The sequence below is a fragment of the Drosophila mojavensis genome, unplaced genomic scaffold (genome assembly GCF_018153725.1).
Source record: "Drosophila mojavensis isolate 15081-1352.22 unplaced genomic scaffold, ASM1815372v1 contig_16, whole genome shotgun sequence".
Taxonomy (NCBI): Eukaryota; Metazoa; Arthropoda; class Insecta; order Diptera; family Drosophilidae; genus Drosophila; species Drosophila mojavensis.
The window spans coordinates 10309035-10329958 of NW_025318693.1; the positions used below are offsets into that span (position 1 = coordinate 10309035).

Genomic DNA, 20924 nt, shown 5'->3' on the forward strand with positions numbered 1-20924 from the left:
ATTTGTATGTGTGTGTGTGTGTGTGTGTGTGAGTGAAGGCGTGATAGGACGCACACATGCTTATATTTATGTGTGCGCTGCTATCTAATGCATTTGTTTGACTTGACTTTGAAGTGCGCGCAAATAAGTAGGCAACACTTTTTTCACTTTGATTTCACTTTGACTAAGGGTAATAACATTTCATCAAACGGGGTGTCTGGATGTGAGTATATGTAGTAGTCGATATATATATGAGATGTGGAAGCATATGCATATAGATTTTTTGAGCAGCTCCGCCTACGTGGGTCAATTTACCTGTTCATCTGGATGTTGCTTTGCATCATTCTCTCTCAGCTTTAATTTCTTCTGGCAGCTATCGGCATTGATAGATAATGTCTACATTAATCAGAATCAAGTACTTGCATAAGATTCTTTGCTTTCTTAAGATTTTTCGTGAGAAATCAAGCTCTATGACATCAAATGAAATGTATAAAATATATAATATAAAAATTAATTTTTGTATTTTAAAACTTATGCATGTATATTTTTAAATTTCATATATTGAAATATATATAATACATTTATTCAAATATTGTTTATTATTTATTTTATTATTATTTAGACATTTATTTAAAATATATTTTTCTAATATACCGCTGAGCTCTGCTTAACTCCGTTTTATTTTCAATTACAGCAATACAAAAAATATCTTTCAGTACATCGAAATTCTGCATAGATCTATAAAATGCTAAGCACTTCAAAAGGGTATTCAATCTGTGTCAACTTAAAGATAACTTTTCTATTTTTCTCCTTTTATTTTTATACCCGGCTGCTTATTATTTGCATTTTTTGTGAGCTGCCTTTTTATCAGCACACGCACAGACCTTGTGTTTTGGTAAGGGTTTATGCTACGGCTTCAGACGCAAGTCGGCTAAATCTCAGCGATATATTTTACATCATTATAGCTGCCGGCAGCGTTCTTCCTCTGCTTATTGTTGTTGTTCCCATTGTTGCTGTTGTTGTTGTTGTTGTTGCTGTTGTTTTGCTTTATGTTTTGTCGCTTTCTCGCGATTTTATGACTTTGACAGCGCTGCCTCAGCCCCACAGCATGGCGGCCCATATCGAGTGAAGCTATTGAAACAGATTTCGCTGACGCTTATTTTTCGTTACATCCCACCCCCAACTCCAACCCCCTCCCCCACCATCAAGCTCAGCGCCTATCCAGTTCCAGCAGCTCCCATCGCTGTTTGCGCATTCAATGAAAATCATTTTTCGATATGTTATTTGACTGTGCGCACGTGTATGTTTCTGTGGCATTGGTTTACCTTGATTCGCCCAGCCTCAGTGTCAGCCTCTGCCCCAACTCCAGTCGAGGCGACACTTTTGGCATCATTATCTGCACAGCATCGAATGCTCAAGCACTTTGAGTTATGCGCCCGGCAGACGCTCAAAAAGCATAAAACACAAATAAATGACAGAGAAAAACGAAGCACGCACACACACACACACACACACAGACTCAAAGTTATATAAAGATGCCACAAAGATACATTTGCCGCAGGCGGGATAACCACACACTCACACACTCGCACTCACACACATGTATAAACAAAAACTTCACACTGCACAGCAAGAGTGTAAATTATTTTTGTAGCATAATTAAAAACTCTGAAGAAGAGAAAGAAAATTTATGGGTTTGTTAAACAAACGCTAGCAATAATTATCGATTTAATTGATCGATAAATAAAATATGAGCCTGGCAGTTTTAAAAATCATTTAATTTCTGTCTTTTACTTTAAGCAAATTCAATACAGAAATGCATCAGATATTATGTTAAGCAAATTGAAATCTACAGAAATGCGTTAGGATTAATATTAAATTCGAGAATAGAAGAGAAAATATATTGCCATAGTTTGGTAGAGTTTTATATGTTTTATGTTTAGTGATAAGGAATTCCAAGTAGACCAGATATTGCAGTCTGTCGTAGCAGAAGTTACAAAGAAATGAATTTCCAATTCTAATTCCACAGGCTAGACTCTTTAATAACATAAATGATAATCAAGTCAGTCAGCCAGAAAATTTGTTAAAGTTTACTCAAATATTGAAAAATAATAAAGTCATATAGCGAAATAAAACAAATAAATAAAGTGATATTCATTTATTAAAGCCTCTGGAAGGAATGCCACATTCTTAATATCTAGGAAATTTAATAAATATCAATTTATTGTATAATAAAAGTAATAGAAGGTTTAGAAATATATTATATAATATAAGAAACAATATACTATAGATCCAGAAAAAATATTTACTGAAAGCAAAGTTTTTGCATCACAGCAATTTTGCTGAAATGCTGAAATTTTCTTGTAGCAAAGAAATGTCAAATTTAGTTCAACTTGAAATGAATCAATCAATTTGAGTTTACACACAGAAAGCCCAGATTTGCATCAGCTGACAAATCATTTCGGTTCTGACAAAGTTATGAAAGTCAAAGATCTGAGGCAAACTCTTTCAACACATTTGCTAATTTGGGCACAGCTGTCAAGTGTTGAGGTCAAATCAGAGATCTGAAGTGACTTCTGTTTGCAGCATCAAAGGCTATTTTTTGTTTTTGTTTGTTCCGTTCTTTATTTTTTATTTTTCATGTCGAATGTTTGATGTTTGATGTTTGACTCCCAAATAGAATCTTTGGCACAATCTTAATTTGGATAAGTGCAGTCTTTCACAGCTGCAGCAGGGAACTTCGCACATATTTCAGATACTAAACCGATGTTCGATGTTATTGGATAATGTTGTTGCCACATAAACTGGTCAACTGTGCGTGCATGTGTGTGAGTGTGTGTGTGTGTGTGTGGGTTGTGCTTAACACGCCATTGAACTGTTACGCAACAACAGCATATGTGTATGTGTGTGTGTCCAGCATTGGCCCCTTGGCTGCCTTGCCGCCCCTCGCCCCCTGCGGCTGGACAAATCCCATTTGATGTTCACTCAGCAGAAAGGCAACGCCAATGAAGCATGCAAAAGGTATTTCTGTTTTCGTAGCGCGTTCCTCTATCTGCTCCTCCCCTCTCACACGCTCCCCCACCCACCCTAGCAATCTCTATCTCTCTGCTTGTTTCGTTTGCTGCGGCTGCTGCTGAGATTTTGGCTTTGTAACTCAAAATCGACAAGCAGCAGCAGCAGCAACAAGGAGCAAATGTGCAAACATCATGAAAAAAGCGCATGGACAAAAAAAAAAAAAATAAAAAAGAAGAAGAAGAAAATTCGCCCAAAAAATAAAACAAGCAGCAACAAAGCCCAAGGACAAAGGCCATGCGGTTGATGTACCAGGTGCACAGTGGTCGAAAATCACTTAATAGACTTTCAATTAGGGCAATTACTAAGTTTATTTAGCCAAGGTGCCATTTATTGTTTTTTAGAATTTTATTAGAAATTTATTGGTATTTTAGTTAAAGGGATTTTGAAGTAAGTAAAGTAAGTGAAAAAGTTTTCTTTCTCGAGATGACCTTCGATTGGGTAATCTATAAGATATAGGGCTAAGTGGGTAGAGTCTTGGGGTTTCGGAAAATAAGTTAGAGTTGAAGAGTTATGACTTGGTCAAGCGCTCAAACATAGCTTTAGAAAACAGATCATGAAAGTGAAAAAATAAAATGATTCAAATGCGGTATAAATAGAGCTGCTCATAGTGTTCTCCAGAATTAAATGTGCAAGGCTAAAATATATGTGGGCTATGCATTCCCTATGATCCATTTTAAATGGCGACAAGACATAAAAAGTGACTTTACGGATATTCCCAAGAAAACTGTTCTCATAACTTAGAAACCGTCTTCCGGCTATCTGAGCGCCATTTTTCTTCTTCTTTTTCCTAATAAATGAGGGGTGAAAATATAAGACAATGTAATCTATTATATTTTCATGATTTTTTTTTAATTCCTGATTCTTGATTTTTATATTAAATACAGTAGAATACGGTTATAACGACACTGGACCGACCGTCGACATACTCGGAAGACGCTATAATCGTATAAGTTTACTCATAGAAGTTTGTCTGGGGACCAGAATTTTTGTGGCTATACCCGTACAGACGCTATAAGCGGAGTCTGCTGTATGTATATTATGTATTATTATTTTAAGAACCCTTAGCAAAAAATTTGATCAAACAAATTTATATTTGCAATTTTCGTCAACCAACGTTTCACATACTTTCAAACCACTGTGCAACAGCGGAGCTATAGAAAACTTTTCGCCACACATTTCGTATTCGTGGGCTATTTTATTGAACTTTAATTCATTGTGCAGCAACAGCAGTAGCAGGAGTAGCAGAAGTAGCGGCAACAGTCGAAATGTGGCGCATAAATTCTTTTTACTTAAGTTGCTACTTTGTGCGATTGCGATGTTGAATGTGGCTGCGGATGCAGCCGATGTCCGCGCTTCCGCCTTTTTATTGTAAATACGCGTAAGCAGCTGGCAAAGCAGGAACAGCAGCAGCAGGAGGAGTAGCAGAAGGCACAGCAGGAGGAGCAGGAGCTGGAGCAGCTGTAACAGAAGCTGCTGCCCTTCAATACAATGTACATTGTACATTGTCCATTGGGTCATAAAATGGCTTCCGGTTATGCTTGAAGTGAGATTAACTTGTCGTTCGCAATTTCTCTTTGATTTGTTTCGAAAAATCGAAAAAGGGGACGAACTCAGCTAGGCAAGGGGGAGCCAGCGAAAGGTTGAATTGTTTTTTCGTCCTCCCCTTTCTTATTTTTTATTTTTTTTTGCTGTGTTGCCTGTTGCTAGCCTTCAGTTTCACTTTTATCTTTCACTCTATCTCTGAGCTCCCCTTAATATATTTATAGATCTTACTCGTTACTTGATTACTCGTAACTCCACCAAATGAAGCGTGTGAGTTGTTCCAAAAATAAGTAGAAATAAAACTAATTTGATATGGCTTTAAAATTTACGCTGATTTGCGACAAGTTTCATTGGGTTTAAATTTTACGCGCTGCAAGCGTTTGCCCAACTCTCGTAGCATTTGAAGACCTGTGTATGGGGTATGTCGTTTAAAGAGGACCTTTTCTAGTGTTGTGCAGAACTCAACAATAATTATTCAATCGTTACTAGAATATAGAATATAGATTCGTCATTTCGGCTAAGTTCAGCACATTATCATATTTTCATTATTCTATTAAAGACTTACAGGGTATTTGGATCGTTGTTCACACTAAAGCCTTCACGCTTCGGTCCACCCTGAGCCGTCGTAATTGTTGTATTCATGTTGTTCACCAATTCGTACAAATTGATTTACAACGATTCATTTTGCAAGCAGCTGCTAAACTGGAGCAGCCCATTCCGAGTCTCAGGTGTGAGTTTTATTTGTTCCAAAATTGTTTTAGGGTTTTTTTTTTGTTCGTCTTTCGGTTCGGACAACAACACCCAGGCCTCCCATTCACAGCGTTGCCTGGACTCTAATTCGACTGCGGTGCATGGAAGTCTGCTCAGCTTTCACTTTCAAAAAACACACACAAAAAAGTAGAGAATCGCAGTAGAATGCTATGCCTGACTAGCAAATACCCTGAATTTAGAGCCGAGCTAAAGAAGGAAGTAATTAAACGACATAATACTTGGTTTCTGTCTAGAGAAGAAAAGCTGTCCTTCAGATATGGGTGTGTTTAAATTGGGGATATATTAACCGGAATTGTATATCGATTAGGTTTTGAGAAACATTATCGATGAATTCAAATACATGCGTGCTGAGTACGCTTGAAGGTAGGGAACTGGTAAGTTTCTAGCTCTCACACTCTGATAAGTTTCGGGTGAACATCGATTTCAGATCAGGAAAATATATACTTTATGTTTTTTGCCACTATTGCTTCCGGTTGACAAATATATATATCGCAACATATCATACTCCACGTACTATATTCAGGGTAGCAGAACAAAAAAACCTGAAATCTGGCACAGGACGGGGCAGACCACTGTGCAATTAAGCCGTGCAATCAGAATGCAAGATGAAGGCTTCACTCCTTTAACAATGGCGAGCCTCGTTGACAAAATGGCGGCCGCAGGCTGCAAAGCCAACAAATGTGTTGCATAACAGACGTCGGCTCTTGTTGCTGTTGGTGCTGCTGTTGTGCTGCTGCTGTTGGATTACACTTTTAGGTGCTTGTTGGCTTTGTGCTGGCTGTTTTTGTTGGCTAAAAGCGCCGGAATTGGCCTGCATTGCCCTGGCAACTGTCAGATCCCTTAGCGCAAGTAGTTCCATCGACATTTTAGCTGTCGAAATATTTGACCGAGCCATGAAAACGTTTCGGTGGACGTTGAAAATATGGCAAAAATCCTTTGTTTCAGCTTGACTGATTTTTCGATTGTGTGAAGAAGACTTTAATGTGATTCAAAATATAATTTAATACGGTGTTTGAATTATAATAATTTGAAATGTTTCTCTTTGATTGTGTCATTGTCATTGTCATTGTCATTCTCATTGTCATTGCCATTGTCATTGTAATTGTCATTGTCATTGTCATTGTCATTGTCATTGTCATTGTCATTGTCATTGTCATTGTCATTGTCAATGTCATTGTCATTGTCATTGTCATTGTCATTGTCATTGTCAATGTCATTGTCATTGTCATTGTCATTGTCATTGTCATTGTCATTGTCATTGTCATTGTCATTGTCATTGTCATTGTCATTGTCATTGTCATTGTCATTGTCATTGTCATTGTCATTGTCATTGTCATTGTCATTGTCATTGTCATTGTCATTGTCATTGTCATTGTCATTAGTAGTTTAAAAAGTATACCGCACGTCATATATCAAATAGAGTGTTAAAATATAAATAGAATCATGGCAAATTCTAATGTCATGGTAAATTAAATAGGTTATCTCAAAAGGTTTGACTCTCAGAAATACAATATATCTCTCTTTCCAACGGCAAAGAAAATTAAAACTGTGTCGAATTATTATATATATAATTTGGAGGATTACTCTGGTTCTATTTCACTTCTGCAATAGCACTCGATTCGCTATGAAAAGGTTTCACATATTAATATTCGGTAAAATGAATTTTGAAAACAAAAAAAGAACAACATTTATTTTGATTTCATCTGTGCTCAACTTTCATCGTTGCAGTCTTTGTGCTGTATGGACTTGTCATCTGCGATGATCTGTCCTCGGAGGAGGATGAATATGATGATCTAAATAGCGGATATACCATAGGTCGTACGCGAAACATTTTGCGGACCCTTGTGTCAACAGGTGATACGGAGAGTTATTGTTGTTTTTGGATAAATCAAGATCATCCTGCTCTACCCGATGCCGTGGATCTTGAGAAAACGTATCCATTCGACTTCGTAGTAAATGGGAAGATCATGGTAACTGAACTCCCGACCAGTTCAACGTTACCTTATATACCGACTAAAAAAGTGTAAAGCGAATAATAGAAAAATAAGCAGTTTAGTATTCCTCTTGTCAGTTCATTTACTTAGTTAATTAAATTCCATTCGAACAGCAGAGGGAACTGCAGCTACAGGATGTGCTCTCGGCATATCCTGTTTGCACAACGTATTTCTTCATATCGTAGTTAAATAGTGCAATAGCCAAATTCTGTTTGCATTTAATCTGGATTTTTCTCATGTTGGCCGCAGCAGCTTCAGCTTCAGCTTCAGCAGCAGCAGGAGAAACTTTCAAGTCCCATTGCATAATTCAGCTGGCTGGAGTTTGTGTAATTTGCTGCTTCAATGCTTAATGAAAATCCTTGAAAGAGATTTAAAATGTTCCCTCAGTTGTTTGGCACCTTTTTGCGCAAATAAACTCCAGCTTCACATGCTGGACCCGTGAAATTGCATTTATCTCTCAAATGGAAGCTTTACTTGAGATGCACTCAAGCTCTCAGTGTGTGAGTGAGTGCATGTCTGTGTGTGCTTGAGTGTGTGCATGTATGTGTGTGTGTGCTTGCAGATAATTTCCAATTGAATCGAAATGAAAATTGCTATGGCAGAACAACTCCAATATACTACATTGACACTTGCATAGGTCGGCTGTCTGACCTGTCATATAATATATGGTCATATGGTTAAATTTATATATTTTTGATATTTGTTTATATTTTGTTCACAAAGGGAAGAAGTAAAAGTTGCTTTTATTTGGTTTTGTGCAATGCTCGTCTTGCTGTTCGTCCAACTGATCGTACTATTGATACAAGAGACATGAAAAATAGTTTAATTTAGTCTACATATATGTATGTATTATTTCGAATAAGTTTTGCTTGTTTAAAACATTGTCTAATAAATCATTCAGCAAAAAAATATATTCAATATGTACATACTTATTTCTGTGCATTGAATATTAGAGCTTAGTCAAGACACAATCCACTTGACGCACTGTGAGCAAATTTGCGTTACTACTATCGATATCGGTGAGCAGTTATCGTGAGCAGAGCTGCCAGACGATCGAACAGCTGTTTTGTAGGTTGAGTTTTGCGCGCGAATTTCGGCAAATTGGGTTTTGTTTTTGCGCGTGCTTGTGAAATAAATAATTAATTAATTTTATTAAGTGTACTTGTTAGTGTGTGTGTGTGTGTATTTAAGTCATGTCTGTGCTATTGGCAGACATAGATGCCACCTGCGCAGCGCTTGGCGTCAGCGATGGCAAACGCTACCAAGCGGAGCCCGATGCAGCGGAGGGTTTAAAGGTAAATGAAAATACATACAGATTTTTAGAGATTTAGAGCAAGTAAAATGACATTGCACTATTTTAGCACTTGATATGGATATTGCGTCGCGATCTCGACAATCATGAGTATCGCCGGCATTTGGGACGCGCCAAGGTGCTGCAGACGGATCTCGTTTATATGCTGCCCGACTATGTGCACGACGCGGAGCTGTCGGATCTGTTGATACGTCTGCTGGTCATATTGACCAATCCGACGTTGCTGCTGTACCGTGATGGGCCGCCCAGTGACAATCATGGGCGTAAAGTGTTCCTTGAACTCATCGACATATTGCAGGGCTATAAAGTAGCCTTTGCTAAGGATAAAATATGGGCGGCCCTGTTTGAGAAGCTCAAACAAGCATTGGAAATTGTAAGTTAATGAACTTGTGAGTTTTGATATATCTGTATGAAAATTCTGTATGTTTATAAGCTAAAGAACCTAAACTAACGCAAAACAGAAGCAACTATGAATACAAGCGCAAGAAACTCGGGTGGCGGCTCCCACAGCGGCAGCGACACAGAGGAGGATGATTCCTTCGATAATCGTTATTACACCTGTTTGGTTTGCATGCGCACAGCTCGTCTGCCACGTGTCACCTTCTGTGGCCATGTCTTCTGCACCGACTGCATCGGCAAGTGGATCACCTGGCAGGGCAGCTACGCCAAGTGTCCGTACTGCCAGTCGCGTGTCGGCAACAATACGCTGATCACAGTCAGCTACGGCCGGAACGGACATCATACATACGGGCGCTTTGCACGCTGCAAGTCAATCGCCCAGCATCGTCACTTTGCGGAAACTATTGCCATGTATACCTCGGTGCCAGAGACATCGATGTATTTGGGCGCGTACATTGAACGGCCGCCGGAGCTGATGCCACGCATCAAGCCACTGCCGGAACAACTGCTGCGTGATGTGTCCCGGTATCAAATACGCCGCACCTTTGTCATCCCATCCATCTATCAACGCCTTCTAATCGTGATCATAATATTTTATCTTTATATCGTGTATCTAGATGCTGACGGACCGATTTAAATGGAACTCAACTCCTTGTTAGTTGCGCTTCATTGTTATCTGGTTGCAATTGTTTTTTTTTTTTTTATTTATTTAAATAGAGTCTCTTCTTGGAGAAACTGCTGTAGTAGTTGTTGTTGTTGTTGAATCTGATATGTCGTTTCTGTCGTTGTTAATTATACCAATTAAATGAGGCTCAGGCAATTAGCGTTCTCTGGCATTTGCACAACTATTTCTCTGTTATCTTTTATGTAGACCCTTACCACGACCATGAGCCCTAATATAACAGCGGTCTGCGCAAGAACTTTTTAATGGCTCTCGTGCAGCTGCCAGCAGCGAATGAAGTTGGAAAATATTTTGCAAATGCCAGCTGCTTGGGGTATTCCCAATTTGTTAAGCAGTGTGAGCTTTATGTAGTTAATATTGCTGAAAGTCTTTCTACGGTTAGGTGTTTATTGGACACGATTAGCCTTCCTGATGATGATTCTGAATATGATATGCCTGTAACAGTTGGCTGGATTAAACATCTGATTTAGTTGCCATCTGTAGAATGTTTTTGTTCCTAAACCTGACAGTTCTAGATCTAATTGTGCTTTCTGAATCGCTAAAACATTGGCTATTATTATTCTAGACATTTTTTCTTAGAAGATCTAAAAATACATGTGTAAAAAACACGTCTACAAGATCTAAATCTATATAAAAATGTATAGAGATCTTGCAGTTTTTTTTTATAGAATTATGTTGATAGTATGCTTGAGCTTAATTATGTATATTAGATTCCAAATATTTAGATCTTGTATGAAAATGAATATTCAATTTTTAGATCTTATATGAACAATGGCGATTTGCATAGGCTTAAAATTTGAAGAGAATTCTTACATGTCATCAACATCAAACGGCTTACTATTATGATTTGAATATTGCCCATAATATTCTCAATGTATAAGTGCATTTCTTATTCGGCTAGCTTAATCTATTCTTGCTTTGGCTTTTGTTTCTGGCACTGAGGCTGACTTTTGGACTTCTTTCCCTGAGCTTCCTTTGTGTGTTTCATAACTAATTTGAACTTCATTTACTATCTGTTTTTCATCTATGGCTGAAAGTCATTCAGCTAGATATTTTTTCTTTCCCATCTCTCTCTTTCTTTATCTATCTATCCCTTTTTTCTCTTGTAACCCTTGATTGTTGATTATCAAGCGAGGTTTGAAATTTGGCTGTGCTTTGAAGTTGCTTCGACGAAACGTGTTCAAAATACGAAAATGCTCAGAAGAAAATGTAATTCCGTTCAAAAATTATATGAAATCAAATCGACGCCCAAAACTTTTTCGCTTGACGCCAAGGCTAAACCGCAACAAGTCGAATTTAATAAACAGTCTGAAGCATAGAGAAGAAAATAACAAAATAACAAAACAGAAAAGTGAAAAGGGAAATGCGTGAGGCCAAGTGCCAGCAGGCACCTTCAAATCAAACGCAAAAAAATCTGTGGGTTTTCTAGGCGTCATCCACATGCTCAGTGTCACAGTGGGTGCAAACCACAAACTCCCCAACAGCAAAAACAACAAGCAAAACAACTGCAAATTTCTGTTTACAATTTGTAGTATTTTGTGTGGATGAATATGTCTGAGCATGAAATGTTTTCAATTGCTAAATTGTAGTCAAAAAAAAAAAAAAAAAAAAAAAAAGGAAACGAAAAAAATAAGAAATGAATACACAATGAATTTCCCAAGTAAGAGAGAAAAAGAAAAGCAGGAAAAATAGGAATCAGCAAATGAAAAACTCCCACACATTTTAGCCAGAGGCTGGCGCTTAAGTAGACCCAGCTGATGGAAGATTGCGTTTAAGACTTCTGTGTAGAAGAAGGAAAAAGGAAATAGAAAAATCATTTGACTTGCATCTTTAATGTTGAATAACAAAGGCGATGAACTTTTCAGTCCGAGAACTTTTAATTGACACTATGGAAGCAAAAGGACTCTCAATCACTTTACTCTTTTTGTTTGGTTGATGACTTCTCTAAGTGATTAGTTTTTAGTTTTTTCCTTAAGATTTCAGACATGAACGTACAATTCTCTCTACTTGCAGCTGGAAGGTACTTCGCAGTTTTTGTAGATACTGAGCATACAGCTCACACAATTCAATCAAAGCTCTGATTCTATGATCGCTTTTCCTGGCTCTCTTCAATCGGCTTTATTAGCATGAAAGCTGCCATTTGTTTCGCTCATGAACGAAACGAATTCAAATGAATTCGCTTTAATTCTAGGAAGTAATGAAAGTAAAAATCGTATTTTTTTTAACGAAATTGCGAATGTGGCCTGAAAAATTGCGGAACAGACTTAGCAGCCTAATTCAATAAAATTTTTGATTTTAATTTCACAGTCATTAAAAACGTTGAAAAGTTTGAAATTACTTAATGAACGTGTATTGAGTTAAGATTGCAGTTAGGAGCTGGCTAATAGCCTTAAGAGATTTCCTGTAGATATTGTAAATGTGTATACTAAAATCCTAAATAAGATACATACATACATATATATGTGTACGTACATACATATATACAATGTACATACATACATATGTACATACATACATTCATTTAGACATATACAACTAATCTACATGTGTTTTAATAGAAAATATCCTGAAATGCCTGAACTAATTAATTTTAGACTAATTTAAATTTAAATTTTAATTTTAATGAATTTAATTTAATAATTTAAATCAATTGAAATTCATTTCTGCCAATCCAAATAAGCTAAACCCTTGACTAATTAAATACTAGCACGCATTTATATTACGTGAAACTTTGTAAATTTCGGGAATCCCTTTTTTGTTTATCAAAATATATGATTTAATTATATTACGCTATATGCACAGTAAATCCTCTAATCGTTGTTTACAGTTAATTTTCTATCGATTTTTTTTTTCTTTAACATAGAAATATTATCTGTTAAGCCATTTATGAACCGCAATGTAATGTGGTCAGAAATAGAGCAATTGCCATAAATGTCATAAAATATATATAGCTATATATATGTGAAATATGTTACATATAGATATACGATACATATATACATATACATATATCTGTATATATAATATAAAGAGGCAAAACCTCTGGTCTCTCGCTAGTTCCATTGGCAATTATCGGGCATTGATGGGGTTCAATTTTTAGTAACCGCACAGAAATGTTGTTGGTGCTGTATAATCGTAGATGCAACATGGCAACGAACACACACACACACACATAGATACACCCTTGGCCCTGCCCTTGAGCGCTGCTTGTGCTGGCAGAGCGAAATAAATTCATTTAAAGCCGATTGAATCGACATTCATAACACTCCGGGGAGCAATTCCAAAGGATTTTCATGGTGCTGCGCAGCCAGCGAAAGAGTCGCCAGAGGATTTCTTTAGATTTTTATGCCCGTTTTTTTTTTTTTTTTTTTTTTTTTTTTTTGTGTGTGTATTTTTTAGCCAATGTTTTTTTTAGGTTAAATGCTAGCGAATTTCTGTCTCTGTAGCTGTTGTTGTTGTTAATAATGAATGTGTGGGTGGGTGGGTTGTGTGGCTTGGTTCGCATGGGTTGGAGCTGGATTCGACTGCCTTTGGCTGTCGGTTGCCCGAGCTGACTTTTTATGCTTTACTTCCTTATTTGCGTGGATTCGACTTGCACGCTTTGATGTATGCGGCTTGGTGTGGCAGTCAAGTGGACAGCCAGGGGGCGACAGAGAGAGCGAGAATTGGCCAGGGGCTTGCCGCTGCCGCCGCTGCTGCTGCTGGCGATGTTTTTGTTGCGTAGGGTAACCAAAAGCGGAAGTCATTATTAACTTTGGCCTTTGTGTAAGGCGCTGGGTCTGAGCTTTTCGGTTGCTGTGTCCATGCTGGCATATAGGAAGAGGAGCAGGAGCAGGAGCAGGAGCAGGAGTCGCAGTCACAGCTGGCTTGTAGGCACAAAAGCCGCATTAGTTGTATTTATTTGTAAGCCAGCAGCAGTAACTGCTGCCTCTGCCTCTGCCTCTGCTCCTGCTTCTGCTGCTGCTCCTGTTCCCTTCGCCTGGACCGACACAAATTGATTTCAACTTGACTTTGTTGTGGTAGCATTGCTTCGACTCGGCTGCCGCCGCCGCTGTTCATCTCGGGGGCCCCCCCTATTTCGGGGCATCCGTTTTACAGTCGAGCTACATAAATTTGCAATTTAATTTAATTTAATTTCATTTGATTATTTTAAGTTGACTCGCGGGATTTGCTGCTTAGATTCTAACACTGGGATTTGCCGCAAGACATTCTCTTTATTATTTTGACTTTTAATGTACTTCCCCCCTCTCTTGTTTGTTTCTCGTTTTCAGGCATTTGCCATACGCAGCGAGGAGCAGAATTTGTTGATTGAACGCATCCTGGTCCTGGTGCGCAATGTGCTCCAAGTGCCAGCCAATCCGGAGGCCGAGTGTCGAGCGGATAACGATGCCAGCTTGCATGATCAGGTCATTTGGGCATTGCATCAAACGGGCATGCTCGATCTGGTGCTCTTCATAATCTCCTCGCCGGATGAGGAGCAATTTCATTTGCACGGACTCGAAATCATTTGCCTACTCTATCGCGAACAGGTGAGTCGCATTGACAATTACTTTTCTAAACTCTCACTCACTCTGTTTCTCTCTCTCTCTCTCTCTCTCTCTCTCTCTCTCTCTCTCTCTCTCTCTCTCTCTCTCTCTCTCTCTCTCTTATCAGAGCGCCGAGTCTTTGGCGGATGCTTCGCTGCAGCGCAGTCTCAGCGAGAAGCAGCGAGATCAGCAGGAATTGCTTGCCGCCCGCCGTCGTGAACATGCTCGACGACAGGCCCGACCGCCTCTCGGTCGCCATTCACGCTTCGGCGGCACCTATGTCATACGTAATATGAAATCCGTTTCGGATCGGGACATCATTTGCCATCAGCCGCTGCAGCGTGTTTCAGCTATGGATTTTGATCGCGACAAACAGGCGCAGAAGCGATCCCATCGCCACATCAAGGAGGAGGCGCAGGTGACGCGACGCAGCGCTTTTACTGTCAGGTAAGACTTTGACATAGGTATTTTTATGGATAGATATACATACATTACCAGAATAGTACCTCCAAAAAATTGGCTTAGCCATTTCAGTTTGATTTATATAGTCAATAATAATAATAAAAAGAAAAAAAAAAAAAAAAAAAAAAAAAAAAAAAAACAGAATATTTATGAATTAAAAATAGTCAAGTCTCAAATTAAATGGACAATTTTATTTAGCATTTTCTTTGTGTATAATAAATTATGCAAATTATTTAGCTTAAATTAAGTAATTATCGATACGAAATACATTATTATTTATATATATATAAAAAAAAAAAAACATTTTACCCTGATAACAAAATAGTAAATATATATTTTTAGGAAAATAAATCTATATTCCTGAGCTTGTATATACAGTTTACTCCCGATAATTCGAAGTGATATTTTTTTTTAAGTTTTTTTTTTCTATTTGCTTTGAAATTGAAATTATCGCGAGTTATCGAGAACGAATTTTTTCAAGGCGACAGATTTTTTTTCGATTTATCACCACTTTTATTTAGCGGAGTATAAATTATCAAGACTCGACTGTGTTTAAAAAAGTTGAAAACAGTGCAAAAAATATCTTAACTTTTAACGTTTGGCTTGTGTCTTGTTTACCCAGCAAATCAATCTGGCCGTCAGTCGCTGAGTCAGCAAAAAGAGTCATATATGTATTCGGTCTACAGATATACGTATGTATATGTATTTGGATGAAGATTGGACAATATCTTGCACTTAGTAGCCTCCATTTGTCTGCGGCAGCTTCCTGCACTTTAGCTGTTGCCTATTGTGCGCAGCTATGGATGTTGTCTGCCATTAGCATCGGAATTGTTATGGTTCGATTGGCAGGCCACATTCCGGTCATTGATTTTCGATTTTACGCTGCAGTCGGAGTCGAGCGAGCGCATAAAATAATATTCAATAATAAATGAAGGCATTTCCTTTTAGACAACTCGCACCCAATGGCTGCCTCGCTGCCTTTCCTTTCCTTATAGAATCAGCCAAACGATATTGGCTGCTGGGGCTGCCGGAGTTGCTGGGTTGCTTGAGGCTGCTTGAGGCTGCTGGGGCTGGCTGGCTTGTTGGCTTGCCTCGGCTCTGGTTCTGGCTGAGTGGGCCAAGCGAAACAAAGATGTGGCCATTTTCGAGGCGCCGGTTGGCCAACATCTTTGCTGTCGCCGCACTCCCTAATGGCCACCAGGTGCAGCTATTTTATGATTTTCTGCGAACCAACAAACTACTTAAAGGATATGCGCCAACGTTGCCCAGGATAAGCCGAGTTGCTTGAGTTTCGGCTTCGGCAAATGCATTTGCCACTATACTCTATAACGCAGCGGGGTTATTAAAGTGGAGCAACTTTTTTGTTAAACTAATTTCAGATAGATATATAATTTATATTGATGTAATTTCTTTACTTAGATCTAAATTATAATTAGATTACTTGATATTTACGTTCTTAAATTATTAAATTAATAATTCTACTGTGCCGTACATATTCATTATAATAATTGTAAATATTTATTTCCATTATTATTATATTATATTTATATATTACTTTTAATTGTTGTAGTATTCTTTTATTTTATAAATTAGTGACTAGATTTGTATATAGTTAGTATTTCAGATGTTCATTATCAGTATTATTAAAAACCTGATAAATATTTAATTATAAAATAATTAAATAATTAAGGATTTATTTATTATAGTTGTTATTATTTTCTCAATTTTCAAATTTAAATTACGAAGTACTTTTATAGTAATTATATGTAGTTAGAATGAGATTTGATTATCACTAATTAATGATTAAATGATTATGTAATTACTTAGTAGTTAAGTAAGGCGTTTTCCAAATTAAAAAGACAATCATCAAGTAATTACTTCGTAATTAAGTCAATAGCATTCGTATTATTCGGATGAAATAAATTAATATATATTGTAACGATTTAGAAATGAACTGCTTAAGCCAGTTTGAAAGAAATGAAAGTAATTATGAAGTAATTATCTGCTTTAAGTAAGTTTTTACATAGCCTTTAGAGCATCTTCCTTTCGACTATTGTTAAGTGCAGTTGGCAGTTGTTGTTGTTGTTGCGATTTGTCGTCCGGCAACCATAAAATGCCGAGCTAAGATAAAAATACAGCAGTGGCAACGTAATCTTGGTGGCGCCACGGCAACGACACCATCGTAGTAAACCTCTGAGCTCTGCTGGCCATAGCAAATGTGCAAGCATTTTCCGCAATGTGGGCCAACACTTTTGCTTGTTAGCCTGGCCTAGCCTAGCTGCATAGCTGGCTGACTGGCTGCTTGGCTGGCAGCTGACTTCTGCTCTTTTCTGGCCGGTTTTATGGCTCGCTCGTTGTTGGCAAATCCAAATCAGCTCGGTAGCCATAAATTGCTCGCTCAGTCGGCGCGACGGCGACTGTGATTAGACAGCTCGCTGGCCAAAAGAGGCCATCAATAAGTTGGCTACCACAACGATATTGGCCATGCATTTGGCCAGCATTTGATGCACTCGGCATAGCACGTGCCCCAAAGCCACCGACAAAGTTCATCAATGTCACGTGTCGACCCTCGACATGCAACAATTTGTTGCCACTCAACGCGTATTGCAATGTTGCAATAAGCCGCCAGGCGGCAACATTTTTCTTTCCTTTTGTGTTTTTTTCTTCTCCTGTATTTATCTGCGTCGCCTGCGTTGCTTGCGTTATCCTGCGGTTGGCAGTTGCCTGAGTCAGAGCCTGAGCTGCACAGATTCGGAGATGAATGCTTCTGCTGGGAGCTGCCTCCTATACGGCCCACTTTACTCAAATAAATTGGCCTGCGAAAATTTATTGCATAAACGCTGCCAATTGCCGTTTGTTATGTACAAGCACTTGTCAATGCCGACACTGAAAAAAATGGGGCCTGAAAAGAATGCACATATTGCACCATGAGCAACATTTGTATAAGATTCTAGAGTGACTTTGATGCTGACTATTATAGGTTTCGATAGCTTGATATATTGCGTATTTTGTGCAAAATCACGTTTAAAAAGCATGTATAAAAATAACCAAAAAATGTGAGCAATTTTAAAGTGTAAAAAAAAAAAAACAAAATTAAAATGAAGCAGAAATAAAAAAATTTAAAAAAATAATGATAATAAAATAATAATAATAATAAAATAATAGTAATAGTAAAAATAAAAATAATAATAAAAATAATAATTATAATACTAATAGTAATGAAAATAATTATTAAAATAAATAAATAAATGTTATAAATAAATATTAACATTTATTTAAAAGCTAATGATAAAAGAGAAATGCATAAATCTGTATACTATATTTTATAAAATATATAGCAAATAAACACACTAATGAAATATGAACTCAAGGTATATATGTAAACTAAATCAGAAGTAATAAATATAAAGTATTTAAAATATAGAAAAAATTAAATAATGATAATGTCAATAATGTATAAAAATATTGTAAACATATGGACTGATTGACAAAATATTTTAAATAATATTGAAGCCTAAGATATCTAAATAAAACTTTATATGTTTTCTTGAAACATTTCATTTGTGCTGATATGATACTAACTATTTTATACTGCCTGAAAATTTGATAAGAAAATGTTAGCCATTTCGATTAGCTGCAATGCGTTTGAAAAATGCATGAAAAAGTGGAATTTAAATTAAATGAAAACTAAATTGACTAAGTCAAGTCGGGCTAAGAATTGCATTTTACGTGTAGCATACATACTATATATAGTTACGTATGTATTTATGTGTATGTATTTGTGGCACTGGCAGTGGCATTCAATCAATATTATTGTGGTACAATCATTTTTCATTTGATTCCTCTGCTTTGCTTTCCTCTCCATTGCAGACTGTGCCTGCGCGAATATTGCATTGAGGTGCTGCGCTCCGCTTACAATACGCTCGTGCGGCAGGTGCGACGTGTCCTGGAACGCAATGCCGGCTCGTCGAGTCACGATGACTCTTATCTATTGTGGGCCATACGATTTTTCATGGAGTTCAATCGTTTGAGTGGACTACAATTGCAGCTAGTCAGGTAAGTAAGCGTGTGAGCGTGTGTGTGTGAGCATGTGACTTACATTTACCAATGTCAAGTGCCAGCAAATATCTTGCCTTTACTTGGTTACATACTATGAGCTGCGCCCCACTAAAGCGTTCAAATTAATTGCCAATGATTTTGATAATGCCCATAAACCAAACACATAGACATTGTTGTCGAGTGGAGAGAGAGAGAGAGAGAGAGAGAGAGAGAGAGAGAGATATAGTTGATAGAGGAGCTACTGATGACTTTGATGAACGAGCCGAGTTGCATCCACTCAGTAATGAAAAGCCAACCAAGTGATCAACTTCAAAATGCTCGCGTCAGCGAATATGCAAATCTTTTGGGTGAACTTTCTATGGGTTGGCTTTTAATCAAATTACTTTGCACACACTGTTCTCTATATGTAGTTGAGATTTTTATTTACTCGGGTCCAACTCGATTTGTTATTTTCTAACCCAGCCCTAGCCCAACAATGCAAGTGCTGAACTATAAACTAAAGCTGTATTGGTGGTGGTGTTAATCGTACATCGAACTGAGAGCAGGATAAAGGCAGGGATTTAAGCTGTGCATCCAGATGGAGAAGGATTGAATTAAAGCAGAGAGGCAGGAAAAGGGGAAGAGAAGTTAGAGTAAGGTATGGGAATGAGTATGAAAGTGGGGAAAGAAGAGAAAAAAGAGAGAAAGAGAGAGAGACAGAATTAGAATGAGATATGCAGCATAAGATAGAAAGAGGGAGAAAAGATAATGCAGAAGAATAAAGAAAAAAGTTGGGAGATGAAAATGAAGATGGTAGAGAAAGACATGGAAGAAGAGAAAGAAGGAACGAGAGAAGGAAAGAGCGAGAGAAAGAAATAGCGAGAAAGCAAGAGAAACAGCGTAAGCGAGGAGACCAGTTAGAGATAAAGGCCGATCGGGGGACAAGAGAGAGAGAGAGAGAGAGAAAGACTGAGAGGACGGTAGAAAGGGCTGAGGAGAAAATGAGATGGCGAAAGAAAGACTAAAGTAAATAGAGCGATAAAAGAGAAAGAGAGAGAGGGAGAGAGAGAGAGAGATAGGGATAGCAATTCAACAACATCGTCGTTTTACAACCCACCCAACTCAACTCCATATTACAGAACAAAGTTGCATTCCGATATTAAACTATTTTCTCGAATTTATATAATTTTGGCATTTTCATTTTGTCAACTAGCATGGCTTCTCATCAAAGAAATCAGAAATTTTTCAATCACTCAAATTGTAAATGGAATATGCTTCCAGTTCCCTTAAACTGCCCAATAAATACTTTTCCAACCAACTGTTCCAAAAGTCAAAAGAATTTGTAGATGTTGCAGCTTGTGGCCCCTAAACAATTTCCATGTGGCACAATTCGCATTTCGATTCGAACCGAAATTGTTTCAGTTACTTGGCAATAGAAAGTTGATGTTGAAAATTTGACATTGCTCTGGCCACAGGACAATTTGCCTGTCATTTTGTTGGATTACTTTTGGGGCGGGGCAGTGCGGACGAACATTGAAAGAGAAGAAGCGACAAGCAGAAATCAAAATGATGACGACAATCGCTGACCTATCACACTTTACAGCTGCGTGGGTGCCAACAAATCCCGCCCCAATACTTTATTCTATATGTATTTTACTTTTGCTATATATACAATATATATATGTATGTGTTTAGTCCAATTGTCGCTTGACTATTTGAAGCATTTCGCTGGTCACTCGCCTTGGCCCTGGTTTTGGGGCACTTTATTGTTATACAGCTTTGCTGTTAATAAAATTTTCCTGTCATCTGCTCACTCCTTAGCTTTCTCTCGCTCTCGCTCTTTGTTGCTCGCTTGGCCAATGCTCGTTGCGCTGTGTGGTGGGAAATTTCTTAAAAATTGTTTTGGTTACTTTCAAATTAGTTTCTGAATGACAACAATGAAGCTTTGCAAAAATGTTGTCATTCCGTTGCTGCAAACTTTTCTCAACCAGCCTCAAAAAGAGAGAAAGAGGAAAAAGTAAAATCTGAAAGTACCGCCGCACTGTTCAAAGTTTTTGTCGCTGCTATTTTTCATTTTTTATCATTCCTTACCGTTCGCTGCTTCCCATATATATGTATGTATATATAGCAATATATAGATATAT

At 37.8% G+C, this 20924-nt stretch overlaps 3 protein-coding genes and 1 long non-coding RNA gene across 5 annotated transcripts in view; 3 read left to right on the forward strand and 1 right to left on the reverse strand.

The window, feature by feature from the left end:
• Positions 1-3884: 3884 nt before the first annotated feature.
• On the reverse strand, positions 3885-5452 carry LOC116804875. Of its 2 annotated transcripts, none has more exons than XR_004364896.2 (2): positions 5162-5452; positions 3885-5081 (listed from the first exon to the last, which is right to left on the reverse strand). It is a non-coding gene; the product is annotated as an uncharacterized LOC116804875 (long non-coding RNA). The 2 variants fall into 2 exon arrangements; XR_004364895.2 differs by having other exon boundaries at positions 4127-5004.
• Positions 5453-6951: 1499 nt separating this feature from the next.
• Positions 6952-7425, forward strand: LOC6572801. Its single transcript, XM_015166600.3, has 2 exons — positions 6952-7019; positions 7096-7425. The coding sequence occupies exons 1-2, from the start codon at positions 6992-6994 to the stop codon at positions 7392-7394; spliced, it is 327 nt and encodes a 108-aa protein (XP_015022086.1). The 5' UTR covers positions 6952-6991; the 3' UTR covers positions 7395-7425.
• A 998-nt stretch (positions 7426-8423) lies between these two features.
• Positions 8424-20924, forward strand: part of LOC6572799 (protein timeless homolog) — a 91520-nt gene continuing 79019 nt past the window's right edge. The window contains exons 1-5 of the mRNA XM_001998869.4: positions 8424-8656; positions 8723-9046; positions 14026-14283; positions 14408-14727; positions 18613-18798. Coding sequence (XP_001998905.3) covers positions 8555-8656; positions 8723-9046; positions 14026-14283; positions 14408-14727; positions 18613-18798 — 1190 coding nt within the window. The 5' untranslated portion in view covers positions 8424-8554. The remainder of the gene's footprint in view (positions 8657-8722; positions 9047-14025; positions 14284-14407; positions 14728-18612; positions 18799-20924) is intronic.
• On the forward strand, positions 8957-9920 carry LOC26527497 (E3 ubiquitin-protein ligase RNF170). The gene is made up of 2 exons (XM_015166599.2): positions 8957-9046; positions 9107-9920. The coding sequence occupies exon 2, from the start codon at positions 9143-9145 to the stop codon at positions 9707-9709; it is 567 nt and encodes a 188-aa protein (XP_015022085.1). The 5' UTR covers positions 8957-9046; positions 9107-9142; the 3' UTR covers positions 9710-9920.

Excerpts from the sequence above, each read along its gene's own strand:
- LOC6572801 (XM_015166600.3), top strand. The coding sequence starts at position 6,992 with ATGAAAAGGTTTCACATATTAATATTCG. Across the intron at positions 7,020-7,095 it reads GTTTCACATATTAATATTCG|TCTTTGTGCTGTATGGACTT; the intron begins GTAAAATGAATT and ends TCATCGTTGCAG.
- LOC26527497 (XM_015166599.2), top strand. The coding sequence starts at position 9,143 with ATGAATACAAGCGCAAGAAACTCGGGTGGCGGCTCCCACAGCGGCAGC.